Below are 19492 nucleotides of genomic sequence, written 5' to 3' on the forward strand. Positions count from 1 at the left end.
TGGTAATCAAGAGAAGGTAAAATAAAATGAGACATAATTTGAGTCCCATTGGATTGGTAAAACAATCCTAAGTGCCGACAAGAATGTGGGGCAGCAGGGGCTCTCACATCCTCCCAGGAAATGTGTAAATTTGTCCAGCCCCTTTCCGGAACAATTGGGCTGCATCTAGTAACAGTGTAGGAAGAGGTACATTGTGACCCAGCAATTCTACTTCTAAGTGTAACCTAAAGGTATTCTAGTATATCTGCATGCACACAAAGCCTTGTACAAGGATATTTGCTGCACTAGTGTTTATAGTAAAGAAACAACAAAAATCACCTCAATGTCCATCATGAAGGGAATGGTTAAATAAGCCATGGATGGTCATACAATGGAATATTATACAATAGTTAAGACGAAGGAACTAGATCTACATGTGGCAATGTGGGCAAAATCTGAAAACACAATGTTGGGTGAAAAAAGCAAGGAACACTGGTATTTTTGTACAATTAAAAACACAAATTAGTAGTTCATATCATTAGACATCTGTCTGACATAAAGCTATCCAAATGTGGACTGTGTAAGAATACACACCAGTTTCAGAATAGTAATGGAGGGATAAGGGAGGAAGAAAGGAGACAACAAGTCAGCTGTTATCTATAACATTTTGCTTTGTAAGAGTAATTTTGAAGCAAAAATGGGAAAATCTTAATAGTTATCTGATTTGGGTGACATGTTCATGGGTGTTTGTTATCGTTCCCTCTACTTTACTGCATGTTTTAAATATCAGAGGTATTAAATATTTAACATTTAGGTATTTAAAAATTGGAGAACTGAAATAAAGGTGGGGTCAAAGGTTGAAGACAGATCAAGGTGGCCCTTGGGTGTCAGAATGAGAATCTGGGCTTTATTTTCTAGACGTTGGAGAACTCTTGCAGGTTTTGAATAGGGGGTGATGTGATCAAAGCCAAGTTTAAAGGGAATTAATTTGGTGTAGTTGATGGATTTGAAAGGAGAGATGCTGGACTCAGGGAGAGCATTTACATGTTATTAATACATATATACTAATATACAGATTAGTGGTAGAAGGTAGTAGGAGTCTGGATCAGGAAGGTTGATAGGGGGATAGAAAGAAAGGAAGGGATAGGTGAATGAGTGGCTGGTGAGTGGATGAATGAGTGGATGGCTAGGTTCATGGATGGATAGATAGATGGATGGATAGATGGGTGGATGGGGGAATGGGTGGAAAGCTGGAAAACAGATGGGTGGATAGATACATGGCTACAGACACTTTTGAAATGACAGTGCAATCCTCATTACATCCTATTTACAAACAATGCAAATGAAATGGAAGGTCTGATTATAAAATGACAGGGAGTTTAAAGAGGTGTCTCAGGCCAGTGATTCACCAATGTGATCAATAATGTGTTGAATCCAACAAATAAGCCAGACAACATCCATATTCACCTTGAAGATAATGTAGAGAGGGTGAAAACAGCTTCACACTGAGTGGCCTCAGTGTCTGTAGATATTGGTGTTTCTCAGGAAGACAGCTTTGTCATGTTCTCCAGAACACACAGACTCTCACACACACCTGAACTTTTCACTCCTTATCTGTGAGAAAGAGATGTACAGCAACGCCCCCCCCCACCCCCGCACCAAAACCAAAAACAAACAAACAAAAAACACAACAAAACATAGGCCAAGATCAGGGACATAGTCAAGAAAGACTACTCCTCAGTATGTTCTGCTTCTGCAGAGACTCAGCCCAGTAGGCTACACCATCTGCCTTGGCCTGAGCGGGAGCAGGGACTTGGTCACAGATAACAGGAGGTTCTGCTAAATGGCACTGAGCACTGTACGTGATTTGATATTTACGATGATCTAAAGCAGAGCCTTGTAAATATCAGCATGCTTTTTATACTAAGGCGGGGGAGTATCCATGTTTTCTAATTATTTTGGAATGTTTGGGGGAAAAAAATTCTAAGGGCGTAGAGTGCTAGCTCTCCCCATGGTGGCAACAGAGTAGAATGGTTGAGAGAATCATATTTACTAGCTCTATGATCTTGGGCAAATTACCCTCCCTGAACCTCCTGATCTTTAAAGTGGGTTAATGATAGTGCCTCCTATAAAGCGCTGATATCAGGCTTACATGAGGTGTTGTCTGTAAAGCAGTTATCATTGTGCGTGGCACATGCTAAGATATCAAGAAACAACAGTATTGTTGTTAATAACTATAATGATAAGTATTATTAGTAATAGTACCAAGCATTATTATGAACAAGAATAAGTATTATTAATAATAATATTTAGTATTACTAATAGAGACCCAGAAACTCCTAACCTGATCACATCAGGTCACTTGTTCATAACCATCCCAACGTGTCCTTGGACTTCCTCAGGCCTGTTATTTTAAGCATTTCTGAAAATGAAGGCTTTCAGTGAAAACAGGGTCCCGAGTCATGCTGGGAGTAATTACAGGGGGAAGAGGGTGGCAGGCACCGTGCTAGGCTTATTGCCTCAGCAGTTGCTGGGCTCCTAGGTAGGCATCAGTGAGGCCCACCGCTGCCCAAAACCTATGATGAGTGGTTCCAGGGCCTTCCCGTTTCTTTGCGGCCCGGTATCCCAGCTGCAGCAACAGGGGGAAGAGTTCAGGGCTCAAGTCTGCATTCCAGCCTCTTGCAAAAACATGTAGATGACAGCATTTGGAGTTGCAGCAACGGGAGACATAAATTAGTTTGGGAAGGGGAGGAAAAGAAGGGAGGTGTCTAGGAGCAGGGAAAGGAAGAAGGTGGGGGGAGATGGGAGGAGTAGTAAGGGTCCAGATGGAAGGTGGAGCAGAGTGTAGGCGAAGGATGATGTTTGGAGGCAAGGGGTGGTAACATGACAGAGCGCAGGCAGCCCAGTTATCGGCAAGCTAGGACACGGCCAGGAGAAACAGCCAGTTGGCTGTCCAAGCTGCCATGTTCAGGGATAAGCTGACCTTCCAGGACACGCTGGAGAAGCCCCCATTCCTCAGAGACACGCCCTGAAAGCCTTTGCTTTGGAACTAAAAGCACAATCGCTTTGGGAGATGGCCAGTGCTTACATATACCAGATATTTAAATAGGGAACATCTGTGGGTCTCAAGTTTTGTTATTTGATGAGAAAACGAGTTGGAGTATGGAAAAGCAGTGGGATTAAGAACTACAAGAGACAGAGGTTGTTGTTTTTCTTTAGTTTTGTTGGTCTATTTGCTTCCCATTGTTTGCTCAGAACCCCAGAACTGGGAAAACCATGGAATGTCCCCAAAGGTAACCCAACATGAGAGCAACTAGTGGAGCAAAGAGAGAAAAGAGACAGGCCTTGCTGTAGCAGTGTCTGGTGAGCCGCAAGAGAGGCCCGGAGGCCCCGCATGGATAACTGGGGCTTGAGGAAGGCCCCACCTTATTTCCTGCATGATAATTTTCTAAAGGATTATTTCTAATGGCCTCCTTTGGAGAAGTGAAGGGGGAATCTTGTTATTAAAACCCAATATTTTAAGACGGTATTATTTTCTAGATGTAAAGAGTGACTTTAGCCATGAAAGTGACCCGTCTTTGAGTTCATTTGAGGGAGACAAAGATATGCCCTTTAAAAATGGAACTTTTCAATACAGCTCATAAAGCCCTAGGACCTATAGTAATAGTTTTGAGGGTTTCCCCTTAAAACCATGATTAGTCTTGTATTGAAAACTAAATCAAGCCACCATTGCAAGATTTTCATGGTGAAGAAATTGATTTCACTCAGGAAGCTATGTGTCAAAAAAATTGAGTCAGCTGGTGCCATCTTGGCATGAGTGTGTGGGGTTTTTGTGCACAGGTATTTAAGGAGCTCCTTGTATATGTAAGTCTTCCTGATCTGCACTGTGGGAAGCCAGAGTCCCAGCTGTAAGGAGCTTATGCTCCCTCTAACTGGCTGGAACTTGGTCTTTCTGCAAAACTGTGTGAAAGCTGGTGCTCCTCTCACTCGGTGGTCATTTTGGTATCTTCACAGTGATATAAGCACAGATGATATCAGTAGTCTTTCACATAAGCAAAAAGGAAAATTCACTGGATCCTGTAAGCTGGAACAGTCCAGGGGTGAATCTTGTGTAGGTATCTCTAGATCCAGGACTCTGATGCTGTTGCCAAGGCCCTGACTCTCCTTTTGATGGACAGCCCAAGGCTTAGTGACCCACTAGAGGAGAGGTGATCTGAGGTTATGGTTGTTAGAAAGCCCCCAGGGAAGATTCTTATTGGCTCAGTCTGGACTATGTTTCCATCTCTGACCCAGTCACTAGACACAGGAGCCAGAGCACTCTGGTACCTCTGGGTCCCATGCCCGATGGACCATGTTGTGTGACCAGATAAGCAGAGGTCAGTCCCATCATAGCTCATCTCCTATTATCAGAAGAAGGAGGAAGGGAGAAGCCAGAGATGGCCATCATGGCTGGTTTATTCTTACCAGAGCAGGTGCGCCAAGAAGGACCAGCCAAGGAGACCTAGACATGCCTGCAAGTCGGGGCAAGGGTCAGGGATGCAGATTCCTGCACAGGTGGTGAGAAAGTGTATTGGACAGGCAGGCCACGACCAGAGGGCATGCCCTCCCTCATCCTATCCTTGTGGCCTGGACTCTCTCTCTTAAATCATTGCAATGGCTTCTTTTCACGTGTGCCTGCATCTCGTCTAGGCCCTGAGGAAGCAGACCACAGGAAGTCTTTACAGGTCAGACCAACTAAAAGCTGGACCCTGCCCCTGCTGCTTCCTAGCTGTGCAACCTAGGGCTAGTTGCTCAACCCTTCTGAGCCAATGGCTGTCATCTGTCAAGTGGGCATAATATTAATATCTACCTTAAAGTTTTAAAGTAGATAATGTATGGCAGTGACTTTTGACAGTATTCAGCAAATGCAAAGTGTTCCATAAATGCCAGCAGCCAACGATAGAGCCGGGGCCACATCTCATTTAGCTTTGTGTCTTTGGTGCCTGGTTGAAGCTGGTATCTAGTAGGTTTCAGCAAGTGCTGGTGTAAATTGACTTGAAGCTAGATGAAGATTTGGCCACAGAGGTGCAAGAGGAGGTAGTGTAGGCAGGAGGATGGGTCTAGCAGTGCTGGGGTTCTACCCAGTGCTGTTCGGGGCCTACAGGGAAGCCAGGTGGTTTGGTCTCAGCAAGCAGACTCTTCAGCGGCTCTCAAACGTTGGGCTATGAGAAGAGTGCTGGTGAGAAAGGCACTCGCGCAGGTTCCGACGCGGCAGGCCTGGGATGGTTGTCCTTGACGAGTGCCCCGGCGGTCAGATGGCTGCCCCCTGCGAAGCCCCACTGGCTTCTGAGTCATAAACTCAAATGCCCTCGTGGGCCAGATGGGTGACGTGGATGAGCGAAGGAAGATACTGGGCACTGTGGCCAACTGGAGAGCACAAACCCCACCCAAAGGGGCCACCATGCTCCAGGTGGAGAAGCTGAAAATAGGGACTTGTAAGGAGAATTTCCTGGTTTGTAAGGGCTGGGTAAAGAATCTGAGTTTCTGAAAACACTGAGTGGCCAAATAAAACACGTCTGCAGCCCAGAGAAGCTGCCTTTTGGAGCTCTTGGTCTAGGCAAGTCTTCTCACCCAGGCGATTTTGCCCCTGGGGGACATTTGAACATGTCTGGAGATAATTTTTATTTTGGGGGTGGGGAATGCTAGAGGCCAGGGATGATGCTGAACAACTTGCCACTCCCAGGAACCCCTCCTCCGCTCCCCCCCCCCCATCAAAGAGCTATCTGACCGTTAGGGGCATTTAACTAGCTTTAGTTGTGGGCAGAATAAAGAGACAGGGCTGGGGCCACTTGCCACCTGATTTTCCAGACTTATTTGGGTCAGAAAGACAGTGCTGTACCCTTCAGCCCCAAAGAACCACAGCTGCCATGGCTGAGCCCTCCTCCGTCCAGTGTAATCCTTTTCCACAGTCCGCACACTTCCTGAGCGTGAAGGAAGCAGCCTGCCACCCCTGACCTCGGCAGGCATGAAAGTCATGCGAGAAATGCGCACAAAGAGTGCTAATACATTGCCACTTGGGTCCCCGAGGGCTGGGTGTGATGGTCTGCTAGAGATTATCAGGGTTTTGGCCTCCTGTTCCTGGTGGAATGTTTGGTTTGGGTTCCTCATTCAGTAGTTTCTGGAACTGTAGTTGAGACTATTTCCCTTCCCAATCAGCCCCAACCATAAAACAAATAATAAAATGCCTTTGAGTCCTGTGCAGTTCAGTAACTATTTGCTGAGCACTCACTCTGTGGCCAGCTCCGTGCTTGGTGCTGAGGGGGAGACGAGCAGTGACTCACACAGGTTCCATCTGGTGCCTGTGCCATTGAGGAAACACAGGAACCTGACCCCCCAGCCTCTCCCCACCCAATCTACCCTTCACACACCGCCATCTTCATCTTCCCGAAGGAGCACAGCTCTGATCACCACACCCTCCTGCTCAAAGCCATTCAGGGGCTCCCAGTTCCACTTTAAGTGAAGCCTGCTCTCCATTAGCCTCTGGGACCGGGCCAAGCCTCCATTTCAAGCTTATCTTTTGCGCTTCTGTTGCTGGGTTTCTCTTTTTGCAAACCAAGCTTTCACCTATTCCCAGGCTCTGTGCCTTTGCTCAGTCTGTGTCCCCTGCCTGGAATACCGTCTCTGGCCATTCATGCAAGGTGAGATGGCTCTGGTGGTAGTCCCTACACCCTCTTCATCACTTCATCCCACATCACCTCATCTTTCACTCTTTTGCTGCCCTTTCTGCCTCCTGCCTTAGAATTATTTGGTTCTTGACTCTCAATCTCAGCAAACTAGGAGATTCTTAAGGGAACAGTTCATAACAAATTCAGCTTGTATTTTCTGTTTTGGGCAACTTCCTAGCCTTGTCCTTGGCATCTAGTAGGTATCGATTCAGCCTGTACTACTATTTCCCAAGCTTTTCATTGATGCTAGGTGCTGCCATATGTTTTATCTCTTTTCATTGTCATAGGGACTCCATGACACCTGTGACATCATTCCACTTTTACAGATAAGGAAACTAAGGCTTAGAGGAACTGTCACTTCATTCATCCATAGATTCATTCCACTAATATATATTTAATGAGCACCCACTATATGATGGGCTCTGTGGCATTGCAGGGAGGAGAGGGGAAGCGAGATATTGCAGGTTGGGTACCCCGGGAAGCCAACTCGGACACATGCATTTAGCATCTAGCAGAATGATTAGGGAGCGTTTTTGGAATCCACACCTTGGGAGGGAGGGTGAAGTCAAGCAATGATGTAGGCAGCCTTACCGGAAGTCTTAGCCAGCCTTAGGGGGAGTTCTAAAGATGGAGCAAATCTTCAGAGCTGTCAGGTTGAGATGGGTGAGGCAGACCTCTATGCCCCACACAGATCCATCTTTGGATGAGGTGTCAGTCTTTGGAAAGTATGTCACCTTGTCCACTGAGGCCATCCCTGAGGCACTCTTGGCTAGGGACTTTCTGCTGCCAGCCCTCCAAAGCAGCTGGGAAGTTGAGCATCTACCACCAGAGAGAAAGTCTCTTTGCTCTCACGGGGTTTACGTTCAAGTGGGGAAAACAATGACAAATGAATATACAAGTAAACAAGCAAGATCATTACACTTTCCTTTATAAGTGCAGAGAAGGACAGTAATAGGTGTTTATTTTTCAGACAGGGAAGCTGAGGTGCCAAGAGGTTAAATGGCTTAAAGGCCCTATCTCCAGTCCTAGTCTCTGTGGCCCCACAATTCAGCCCTCTCCACTGTGTTACCAGGCCTGTGCTCGTCACCCAGAGCCTTTAGAGTCAACCTAAAGAGCTGGACCTTGATCCTGTAGGTATTGAGGAGGCTTTAGAAGGACACAGTGAAATACACTTCCAGGAAATTACACTGGCACAGGCATGCAAAGTCGGGGACAAGAGTCAGGGGCTTTGCTGAAGGGCAGCTTCAGTAATCTGGGTCCTACCATGATGACATGTTTGCTCTGGGACTGGTGGTAGGAAATCTATCTTTTAGGATGCTTTTGGCTGCAAGTGACAACCCCAGCTTAAAATGGCTTAACCAATAAAGCCACAGAAATGGAAGTTCATAGGGAGGTAGGTTCTGGATACAGTTCAGCCAGTTTCTCAGGAGGTTATTAAGAAGCCAAGTACCTTTTGCTCTGCCCCCCAAGGCTGCTTCCTCTTCTGGTCCTAAGCCACCTTCTTGGTGGCAGCTCGGGCTCCATTTTTTTTTTTCCTAGCACTCAGTAGAAAAGCTTAAACCTTCCTCTTAACCATTTAAGTCCTTTTCTTCCATCCACTTAAATCACATACTCACCCCTGGACTAACAACATACCAGAGTCCACCGTCTTGAGTTGGGATGGGGTCAATGTCCTTGGAAGAACTCAGCTGGAGAGATAAATGCAGGGCGAAATTCACAGCTCTATTAGGAAGTAGGAAGGGCAAGAATGGATGTTGGGAAGGGAATCAGCATCACCTGCTACAGAGAACAAAGGATTGGGCAGTTTGAAGGCAGGAGGCGGTAACAGATTGGATTGAGAAAGAGGGATTTAAAAGAAGCGTCAAAAATAACTCCAGATTTTCCAGTTGCCATGGCTGAGAAGATACTATCCCATTGATCAAACTGAAGGAGATGGAGGAGAGTTCAGGAGTTTGCTTTTGGATAATTCGAGTTTGATGTGATAAGGGGACCTCCAGACCATAGTCTTTTACAACAGCTGAAGATACAGGTCTCTGAACTTGGGCTCAGGGTTGTACAGGCTAGAGCCCGGGAGAGAGGACCATGGCGATGATGACATGGCTGCTGATCCCTGAGAAGTGGAGCTGAAGTCAGTAGTGTGCGGGGAGCTGGCTGGGGCAGAGGCTGAGAAGGCAAGACTGATGCGAGTTTTGAAGGCAGGACTCTTCTCAGCAGAGCTCCTTCTAGGAATTTATCTGCCAGGGGTCTCTGCCCAGGTGCACAGTGGCAAAGTACAAAGATATTCACGGCATCATGGTTTGAAATATTAGGAGCCTGGAGACAACCCACATGTCTATCACTATGGAGCTGGTTCATTAATTATGATACATCTGGTATATTGAATCCCAAGCAGCTGTCAAAAAAGAAGGATGCAAGACCTACATGGGCTGTGAAAAAATAATCTCTTAGATATATTGTTAGGTGGAAAAAAGCAAGATGCAAAGCTGTGTATAGAATACTTCCATTTGTGTTAAAACAAAAAAGAACATATGCTATCCAAATGCATGCTTGTATATCCATAGACTGTTTCTGGAAGGTATCAGAAGAAACTTTGAATAGCAGTTGACTCTGGGCGGGGGTCTGGGAGCCAGGGAGACTCTTTGCTTTTACTTTGCTGGTTGTTAGGTAATAAATGCACATGGTTAAAGGAACCCTATCAAAAAGTTAGATCATAAACATAAGTACATACGAAACTGGGTCTTGGGTGTCAGAGATGTTGGTGAGACTGAGGACTGAGAAGAGACCACTGGAGGGTGTCAGAGAGTTCAGAGTTGGCAGTTAGGCAAATCTCAGAAGGTGGGTCCACAGGAGAAACTGAGGCACAGGCTGAGCATCTGAAAGAATAGAAAGAGATGGGGATAGCTGGCTGGGTTCATCGAGCACCACTGTAGATGCATGGGACGCGACTGAAGATTTTCTGTGAGCTCTGCACAGAAAGCTCTGCTAAGACTCTGCTGTGCTTTGGGATTGGGTCCCCTTTCTTTAGTCACCAGAGCTGGAAGGAGGTCTACGCAGATCTCTGGAATGGCCCTGAAGCTTTCGCTGTCTGTTAAGAGACCTGGCACCTGCAAGGGCTGCCTGCAGACAGGTAGATTCTTAGCAATTCCAGGCGCAGAAACTGAAGGAAAGGCTGTGGGTGAGGAGAAGGAGCCCGGGAAGGCACCATGGGTGGTGTTGAGCCTTGCCCAGCTTCCACTGAGTCTAGGGGCTCCTGACCTGCACGGGGGCGGGAGGAAGGCTGGTCTCTGCCCATGAGCTGCTGGTCACGCCTGAGGCTGAGGGAGCTGAAAAGCAGCAGGATGACTCAGCTGTCAAGGAGCAGCGGTCAGGACTGCCATTTTCAACGTGGAAAGTTCATGTGATTGTCCAGGCAAACAGGGAGAGTATTCATAATAATAATAATAATAATAATAATAATAATAATAATAATACAAACAAACAGAATCCCAGACTCTTCAGGCTAGATGGAACCTGAGGAAAATTTGTTCATTGTTTTCTGAATTGCGTCTCTCAGTGTACTAAACATTAGCCCCCCTGCAGAAACAGGATCGAGGTCAACTAAACCGCACACCACAGAAAATCCATGCATGTGAGGCTACGAAAGGCTTCGGAAAGCTCTGCAGTAAGAAAATCTGGCTCCCTTTGTTGAACTAGCTTTCCCCACGTGTATTTGGTCACAGCAGCCCCTGCCCCCTTTTTAGTGTGGCACCTAGCAGTGACCCCCAGACCATGTTTTGGGAAGTGTTTCTTTAGTTGAAGTTTTTTCTTTTATAGATGTGGTGACTAAGTCTCCAAGGCCACATGGCCAGTTGTTGACAGAGGAGGCAAAGACCTCAGTTTCCTGCCAGTAATCCAGAGGGCTGATTATTTATATACCTGAGCAGCTCATGATGCATTGAGATGTCAGATCACTATGTCTCCAAGTGTGTTCTATGGAACCCCACTCTCATGAGATGTTAATGAGCACTGAACTAGGGTCACATGTTCTGTTCACATCAGTTATAGGACACATAGAATTCACGAGAGATGAATAGGTTGATTGGCTGTGGGGCTTCTCAGAATCCTTAATAGGGTGCTGTCTCTGTGAATCACCAAGGTAGGGAGATGATGTGTAGTGTTCCCCAACTTCTATGGCCAGGGGAGGATTGCTTTCATGGACACGAGTTGAGGAATGCAAGTCTAGATCAGTGAGGTTTGTGTCGATTTCTGCTCCCCGTCCCACCCACCCCACCCCAAACATTCCTGCCCTGTTTGTGTTGAAAAGGAAATTGGTCAGTGCAACCAGCCACCTTCTTCCCCTCTGACATTTGCTCTTCCATGTTCCAGAGCAAGGAGATTGGCCTGCAGATGCACGAGGAGCTTCTGAAGGTCACCAATGAGCTCTACACAGTAAGTCCTGCTCAGCCTCTGCTGCCGGCTGAGACCCGGTCCCCTTTCTGCAGTGCCCAGGGCTGGCGAGGCGACCCAGAGGTCTAGGAGGACCCCGGGCCTCTTTGCTGTGTCATGTGCCTGAGTGACTGTGGGTCATCATGTGGGATGTAATGACTCGCAAACCCAACTTCTCATTCTGTACACTGGGGTGGGGCCCTGGGCATGTCTAGTTTGTAAAGGTTCATGAGAGATTCATATGACCTGCCAGCTGTGGGAACGTGTTACCTAGAAAGCAGAAGACACAAAGTTGGGGTGGAGGGAGTATGGACACAAAAGCTCCTGAGTAAGGGGTGTGGCTTTGGAGTCAGGTAGGACAGGCCGACGCCTGCGCCTGCTCCTTACTGGCTGTGGGAACTTAGGGAGGTACATAGCTTGTCTAGTCTCAGTGTTCTCATCTGAAAAGGGAGCGCTGCTCGGAGGACCATGTGAAATGATGGAGGCGATCATGATTTGCGGTTCCTGGGGAATAATTTCAGAACATCACAGTTTGGCCAAGAGTTGATCTTGCTGCCTGCTTAAAGGCCAGATCTAACTGGACTTGGGATGGGTGTTAGACTCCAAGAAGGAGAGTAAATGGGGAACATAAGATGAGTGCACTGGTTATAGTGCAGAAATGTACTCGGTAGGGGTGCAGCAGGACTTCAAACCCAGATCTGTTTGTAATCATTGTGCTCTGCTGGGATCCCGTGTTGCCTCTCCTGTTGAGAGTTCCCTTTATCTTCCTCTCTTCCCCGCTGCTTCTTGAATTCCTACCCATCCAGTGGTACCAATATGAACTCACCCTTGATCTCAGAAGCCCACATGAAGCCATCGTTTTTCTGAACCCTCAATTAATCTCCCATGCATGCATATACTCTCCTTCTCATTTCTTTACTCAACAAATATATATTGATCGCCAGCTCTGTGCCAGCGCTGCCAGAGGCTCTGGGGACACGGTGGAGAACACAGTGCAGCCCCCAAAGGACCCACAGTCTCGGCACCCTCCCTCCGGACCATGCATCCAGCACATGCTATGCTCTGCCTGGGGCCGCTGTATTGTCTGTTCACATACTTTACTCTTGTCTCCCTGCCCAGATTCTAAACTCCTTTTGGGCAAAAAGAACCAGTTTCTTTCATTTATTAATATATCCCTCCCTCCCTCCTCTGCTTCAACAAGCACCCTGAGAACATCTGGGTTGTACAAGACACTTCAAAGACCAACTCTCGAAATGTTTACAGCCTGCCGCTGTGCCTCTTGCAGTGCTAGATCCACGGCAGGCAGCTCCACATGCTTCAATTTAAATGAATTTCTGGGCAGCTACTGAGACTCAGTGTGCAGTCAGCAAATGAGCTGGTGAGGGGGTGCTGTTGGCACCCCAGTGCTCTCGTTCCACTGCGACAAGCAGTGCCTGCTATATACTCACCAGATCAAAGGCGATAGAACTGCATCTCCTCCATTTTATCCTGTTCCCTCTCTCTCTCCCTTTTCTCCTTCCTTTTATCCATCCATCCATCCATCCATCCATCCATCCATCCATCCATCCACCTTTGGAATTAGCCTCTCTCCTTTTTTTGGTTTGGTTTTCTTCTGTGTTGCTCTCATGATGAGTCAAGCTTCCCTTATGTGGTGACAAAGATGGTATCCCCCACCCCAAGCTCACTTCCTTTCAGCTTAGCACCCCCTAATGGAAAGAGGAAATGCCTTTCCCAGGGCTGTCTCTAATTGGCCTGGCTAGGCTCATGAGATCCATTCACTGTGGCCAGATTAACATAATGTTGCTAACTGGCCAGGCCTGGGTCTCATGCCCACCCCCAGGATTGCAGGGTGGTGTCAGTTTCCCATGAATCACATAGACTGAGAATGAGAAGGGGGAATTTTGGAGATTTCCTCAAAGAAAATCAGGAAGCTGTTTCAGAAGATGGAGGATTAGATGATCCTAGGCAGAGAAAAACAACAGATGTCCGCTGAGCGGGAGTAGCTGGGGGAGGATAAGTAAATGGCTCCATTGGCTAGTGCTCAAACCAACCCAGGCTTCTCAAACCTGTTTGGCTCCTGCTCCTTCTGGACTTAATACTCATACTGCTCCCTTTGCCCTACGCCCTGTTCACCGGCTAACAGCTCCTCTTCTTCAAGGTTCAATTTAGATGTCACTTCCTCCAGGAAGCCTGCCTTTAGTGCCTTTACTCCCCTCATCATAGCACTTATCACACCATGTGATAATTGCTTGTATAATTGTCTGTGTCCCTACTAGAGTATATATGCGAGGGCAGAGACCCTATCTGTCTTCCATAGTCTAGTATTTCCTAGTATAGTACCTAACACATAATGACCTGTTCAGTAAAAATTTAATGAATGAAGGAATAGCTGTCCCCCATCCCCAACTATATTTCTCAGATCAAAGGCAGTAGCATTGTACCCCCCCATTTTATTCTCCCTCCTCCCCGCCTTCCATCCTATCTATCCATCCATCCATCCACCCACCCATCCATCCATCCATCCATCCATCCATCCATCCATCCATCCATCCATCCATCCATCCATTCATCTATCCACCTATCCATCCATCCATCCAGCCAGCCAGCCAGCCAGCCAGCCAACTGTTATTCATTCATGCAAACAAATGCGGATACTTGCTGGGTACCAGTCTCTGCTCTAAGACAGGGAATGTGATCATGAACAAGATCCCGGCCCTCATGGACTTTGCACTCCAGTTGGGGTGAGATTGTCTATAAACATGCAAAATTAATAAATAAGATAATGATGATAAGTTCTATGGAGAATGTAGGCCACACAGAGCTTAGGTGGTCAGACTAAAATGTAGAGACTTTTCTTTTCCTTCAAGGATGCTTTGGTATGAATTGGCTTAGGGTCTCCCCCACACACAACCCTTAGATGGCCCAGGGATGGGCCTGCCTGTGGGACAGAGGAAGTGCACAGGGATTGCATTGTTGAGAACCTGTTTTCTAACAACTGACCCTTATCCCGCCCCAGAGTGTCCCTTTATTGATGCTGTCAACGTCCAGATTGCCTTTGTCTTCTTTTGCATTTAAGCGAGCGTCTGAAGGGCTGTGCAGATAATACTTTCCCATTTTCATGATCTGAGGATTTGGGAAGATGCAAAAGGCAAAACATACACAGCAAAAGGCAGTGTGATTACCAGAAAAGACAATGTCCACAGCTGAGAAGGCCCAGCTGTCTGGCTTGCTGTGTGATTTTGGACAGTACACTTGCTATTTCTGGGCCTCAGTTTCCTTTAGTGACACATGAATATACCAAGGTTTCTGGAGGACCTTCCAAGCACCTATGAAACTGATCTGGGTCCGAGAATAGTGGTCTCAATTTAGATGTTCCGATGCAGTGTTTCTCAGCCTGTGCTAGACTTTTTCTGAGGGACCCTCCTGATAGGGTCTGGAGGGCTGAAAGTGAACCCCCACCAGGCATAAATCCAGGTGAGTGTCTCTGAGGGGGCCTTCAGAGGTCCTAGGTTGGAGACCAGCTCACAGTGACATGGTCCCAGCTGGACGCCTGCATCCACCTCTGTTCCCTTCCCAGCCCAGCACTGTTGTCAGCCAGTTACTTTATAGCCGAAATTTACAGAGCATCTTCCTATCTACCTCATAGCTGGTCTTCACCAGGTGAAGGACACAGAGAGGACAAGCCCCTGCCACAGTCACTCAGCAAATGGTGGTAGTGTTGAGTCTCCAAACCAGGTTTTCTGGGCCCCTGGGGTTTTGTGGTTTCCTCATCTGTAAAGCAGGAATCTACCTCACAGGGCTTTTGTGAGAAATAAATGAGTTACTATGTGGACAGGCCTGGCAGGTAGTAAGTGCTCAGTGAATATTAGCTACTATTCTCATTGTTGTCATTGTTATCACAGTGCCTCCCAGGACTGGGGTAAGGATGAACTGAAATGTCCCTCAGGGATAATAAAATGAGAGGTTTGCAAACTCTGAAGTAATAGATAAGTTTAAATATTATTTAACACACCCTGGACTGGCAATATCAAGCAGATTGTTTTGTTATTTAAGTAAGGGCCTTTCATGCTGGATCCTATTTTTCAGGTAATCAAATAAACAAAGTATCTAGAGGATTCTGCGTATAAATAGTGAGTTAGGCTCATTTCAGAGCAGTCTCCAGGTAAACTCTTTGTGGAAGCTGTTGGATGTAAGTCACGCTGGGTGATTCAGTTCATTGATAATCTTGGGATCAGGAATTACCGATTGGATCACACAGCATTTGGCCGCAGCATCATCAGGGCTGTCATCTCCAAACATGGGTTTTTTAAAATGCAGTTCAGAGACGCACTGGGATGTTTGACTTGTTGAAGAGCAGGAAAAGTGTTCTGTGGTTTAAGAAGAGTAGAAAATTAGGCAAAGGAAAATGTGAGAGGCTGAGAACACCCAGCTGAGATACCGTCCTTGAGTGAGTAGATGGATGCGTGCATGGATGATTAGACAAGAAGATCTGGCTGAAAGTAGAAATGCTCTCTCTTCCTCTGAACTACCCAATGCAGATGATAGATTAGTGGTGAGATAAGCAGACCTTAGCAACTGAACTAGAAATAAATGGATGCATCAGGAATGCTTGAATGCAGAAAACAGTGGAGTCCAGAAATGAACACCCCCAGCGGCATGGTGGAGAAGCAAAGGAACCTGTGGTATCTGTGAATGTGGAGGGATAGAGAGAAGCTCCGAGAACAGGGAAGGCGGGGGCCCTGGAGACAGACTTCAGCAGGCATTCCCAACTTTTAGCTGCATTATTTTCCTGGAGCCACGGCATAAAGAAGATGATTGAAAATAGGCAACTGCTTTGGTTCTCTATAAGCCTGCAGTCCTTCCTTTTGGCCACTAGATGTCGAGAACGTATCAATCCAGCACAATTTCTGGTCCCTTGAGTTTGTAAAGAAGCTTAGTGGAACTGCCATAAAAGAATGGATTCAATCAGCAGGAAGTGGATCTCTTGAGGTTTTAGGGCAACTGCAAATAAGCAAAGCTGGGTGGAATGCAGAGAAGAGTTCTTTCCACCAAGACCCATGAAGAAAAATTGATTGCATTTTTTATTAATTTATTATTTTGCAATGTTAGGAGGTTTTCAGGATGAAAGAAGGAGGGAGAAACATGGTATAGAACAATTTTTTTTCACAATAGTTGATGTTCTCTAGAGTTTGTAAACATTTCCCTGAAGTCAAGTGAATTAGAAGTTCTCAGACCCTCAGGGAAGGTGATCATGGTGGTGATGGTAGCAGTTAATGCCTAAATGGCTCGTACTGTGTGGCAGGCATTGTTCTCAGCGCTGTGCAAAAATGAACTCATTTAGTTCTCACAACAAACCTGTCAGGTATGTGCCATTGTCCCCATTTTACAATGAAAAAGGAGAGGTCAGAAAGGTCCCACAGCCGGTAAGTGGCAGCATCAGGACTCAGCCCAGACTTTGTGACCAGGGTCTATATTCTTATCGGCCATACTCTACAATTGACGTTGCCCCCACTGACTCCTGACCTCTGGCGAAGGGAACTTTCTGAACAAAAATCAATGCTGTGATATAACAATAAGAGTCCACAGAAGAATTCTTTCTAATAAACTCACTTCATTGGTTTTTAAATGAGAGTGAATAAGATTATAATGTTGGCCAGCATTTTATTCCAAGTTCTTGACTTTAAAGGGCCTGGTTAGGCAGGAGCCTATCCCGTCTCCAGGTGGGAGCCTCTGCTTTATTAGCTGCTATCATTATCCAAACAACATAAGAAGAAAACGAACAAACTCAGGAGCCATGGATTCCAGAAATTTCTTATGTTTCTTAGCATAGAAAGAGGATCATAAACTTGATATTGCGAAGGAAATATGTACTTCTAGTTGGGGGCCAGGATACAGAATACTATTGGTATGAGACTCCCCAGCTTGCTGCAAGGCTGCCAAGAGTATGCGCATTTGCTGAGAAAATTGCAATAAATTAAGGAAACAGTATGACGTGGTAGAAAAAGTAGTGGATTAAAAGTCAGAGACTAGATTTCTAATTTGGCTGAATATACACTTGCCATAGGACTCTCCATGCTATTCCTAGGTATTTACCTAAGAGAAATGAAATCATGTCCATAGAAAGAATTGTACGTGGACATTCATATCAGCTTTACAAAGCTGTAAACAGCCCAAGTAACTATCAACCTGTGACTACATAAGCAAGTGGGGGTATAGCAGTGCAATGGAGTACTACTGAGCAACAAAAAAGATCTGATACATGCAATAACATGAGAGAATCTTTGAAAAAATGTGCTAAGCGAAAGAGGGCAGACCGAAAAGAGTTTATACTCTGTGGTTCCATGTATATGAAGTTATAGAACACACAAAATCAATGTACAGTGACAGAAAGGAAATCAGGGATTGCCTAGGGCTAGGGTAAGGGGTGGGGTTCAAAGGCAAGGGAGCACGAGGGATCTTCCTGGTGTGATGGAAGGGCTGTATACCTTGATTGTGGACTTGGCCACACAAAATGTAAAGTCTGGAGACTACGCTGAAAAGACCGTATGATCATGGATAAGCCACTTTGCTCTTTTGGGCCTCAGTTTCCCTATTTATAAAACTCAGTAGTTGGATAAGATGCCATCTAAGATTTCCTCTGACTCAAAAATTCCCTTGTTATAACAACATCCAACTTTTATTATGGAAGTAGAGTAGCAAAAGCAATTCGCTTTACGGGAATTCATTTTATAGCCAAGGATGAATTTATTTCAGAGAGCATGGAATATCTATTGGGTTATTCAATAATACTCCTTTCAGGGACAGAGCCATTTGCAGGCCAATTTTACTTAAGGAAACAGCTGAGAAAACAATTTGTATGTGAGTTAAGAAGGATGTTCCCATGGAAGCCCCATGAGTACCTGAGGACGGCCTTTCTCAGTGATACTGGGGGATGGGGAGAGGGACACAAGAGTCATGGTTGGCAGGCCAGAGAGGGCAGCTGAGGAAGGGCCAAGTTTGCCCTCTCATCTCTGAGACCCCCAAATGCCCGGGGCGATGGTTGCCCTTTTAAATTTCCTCTTTACTCGTCCATTCCTGGCACTCAGTAAGGATGGTGATGATAAGAATGATGATGGCTCTGTGGGAAAGCGAAGAGCTGTGTGAGCTCAGAACGTGCTGTGGGGAGGGGGAGGCCCAGCAGGCTGTAGTGCAGAACTTGGAGGGGCTGGGAGCTCTAGGGCCACCCATCCCGGGCCCTGCCAGGCTGCTGATTTGCTCACTTGTGTGTCCCCAGGTCATGAAAACCTACCACATGTACCACGCGGAGAGCATCAGTGCAGAGAGCAAGCTGAAGGAGGCTGAGAAGCAGGAGGAGAAGCAGTTCAACAAAGCGGGCGAGCTCAGCATGAACCTGCTCCGGCATGCTGAGGACCGGCCCCAGCGCCGCAGCTCCGTGAAGAAGATTGAGAAGATGAAGGAGAAGGCGAGTGAGCGCAGCAAGGGGAGGTCATGCTCCCCGACAACCTTGGCCTCCCCCTTTGCACCCTGGGGGGTGGGGGATGAGGGTACAATAATGCTGCCAGCATCTGCTCTCTTGGAGGCCAGTGTCATGGAGGAGGCAGAGTTAGCCATGCCTCACTGGCACTTGTGAGCCTGGCCTCGTGCCAGGGTCGCTAGGCAGGGAGAGGTGCTCAGCTGACAAGAGAGCTGAACTATGATGGGACTCATGCTCCATGAGCACATTCTTCAATGGGTAGGAGTCACCAGGCCTTAGTGGGGGTGGGGACTTCCTCCAGGGGTCAGTTAGGTGGCTGGGGCGGGGAGGCTGGTTGGAACTGAGTGTGTTCCAAAAAGAGTGAGCACCGCTGGACTACCAACCAGCACTTGGGAACTCGGTAAAGAACCATTCCAAAGTTGCCATCACCAAGGCGGAGATGGGTGACTTAGAATCACTGTGTATTGGTGCTGGAAAGTACTTTAGTAGGACATGGTGAAAAGAGTGCTAGTTTTGGAGTCAGACAGGCTGGGTTTTGAAAATGCCACATTTACAACACCTCTCTGAACTTTCAGTTTTAAAACCTGACAGTGATGGCAAATAAATCTCCCCTCTCATGTCACCTCTGATCGATTGGTAGTGGCTGCCCAGAGCTCTGTGTTGAGGGTTGTGAGCCCTCTCCAGGCTTTAGCTAAAAACAGTGCTGTGATCTATTAGTGATGTCTGCGGTGGCCAGGAAATTTAAAGGGGGCAGTGCACATGCTGCTATTTTGTCACCCAGGTGACTTCTAAGGTTCCTTTCTTCTTCTTCTTTTTTTTTAAATATAGACAAGCCCTTCTTTTTTTTTTTTTTTTAAAGATTTTTATTGGGGAATTGGGGGGATGGGAACAGCGCTGGGGAATTGGGGGA

General features: G+C 46.6%; 1 protein-coding gene across 6 annotated transcripts in view; it reads left to right on the forward strand.

Annotated features, from left to right (window-relative positions):
- The window catches only part of SRGAP3 (SLIT-ROBO Rho GTPase activating protein 3), a 238205-nt gene that overhangs the window by 141879 nt on the left and 76834 nt on the right, over positions 1-19492 (forward strand). For 5 of the 6 annotated variants that reach the window (XM_019651075.1, XM_019651076.1, XM_019651078.1 and 2 more), the window contains exons 4-5: positions 11049-11111; positions 18382-18570. In XM_019651075.1, coding sequence (XP_019506620.1) covers positions 11049-11111; positions 18382-18570 — 252 coding nt within the window. The remainder of the gene's footprint in view (positions 1-11048; positions 11112-18381; positions 18571-19492) is intronic. The other variant, XM_019651077.1, reaches the window with a different exon arrangement.

This window comes from Hipposideros armiger, unplaced genomic scaffold (assembly GCF_001890085.2).
Source record: "Hipposideros armiger isolate ML-2016 unplaced genomic scaffold, ASM189008v1 scaffold_152, whole genome shotgun sequence".
NCBI classification, from domain to species: Eukaryota; Metazoa; Chordata; class Mammalia; order Chiroptera; family Hipposideridae; genus Hipposideros; species Hipposideros armiger.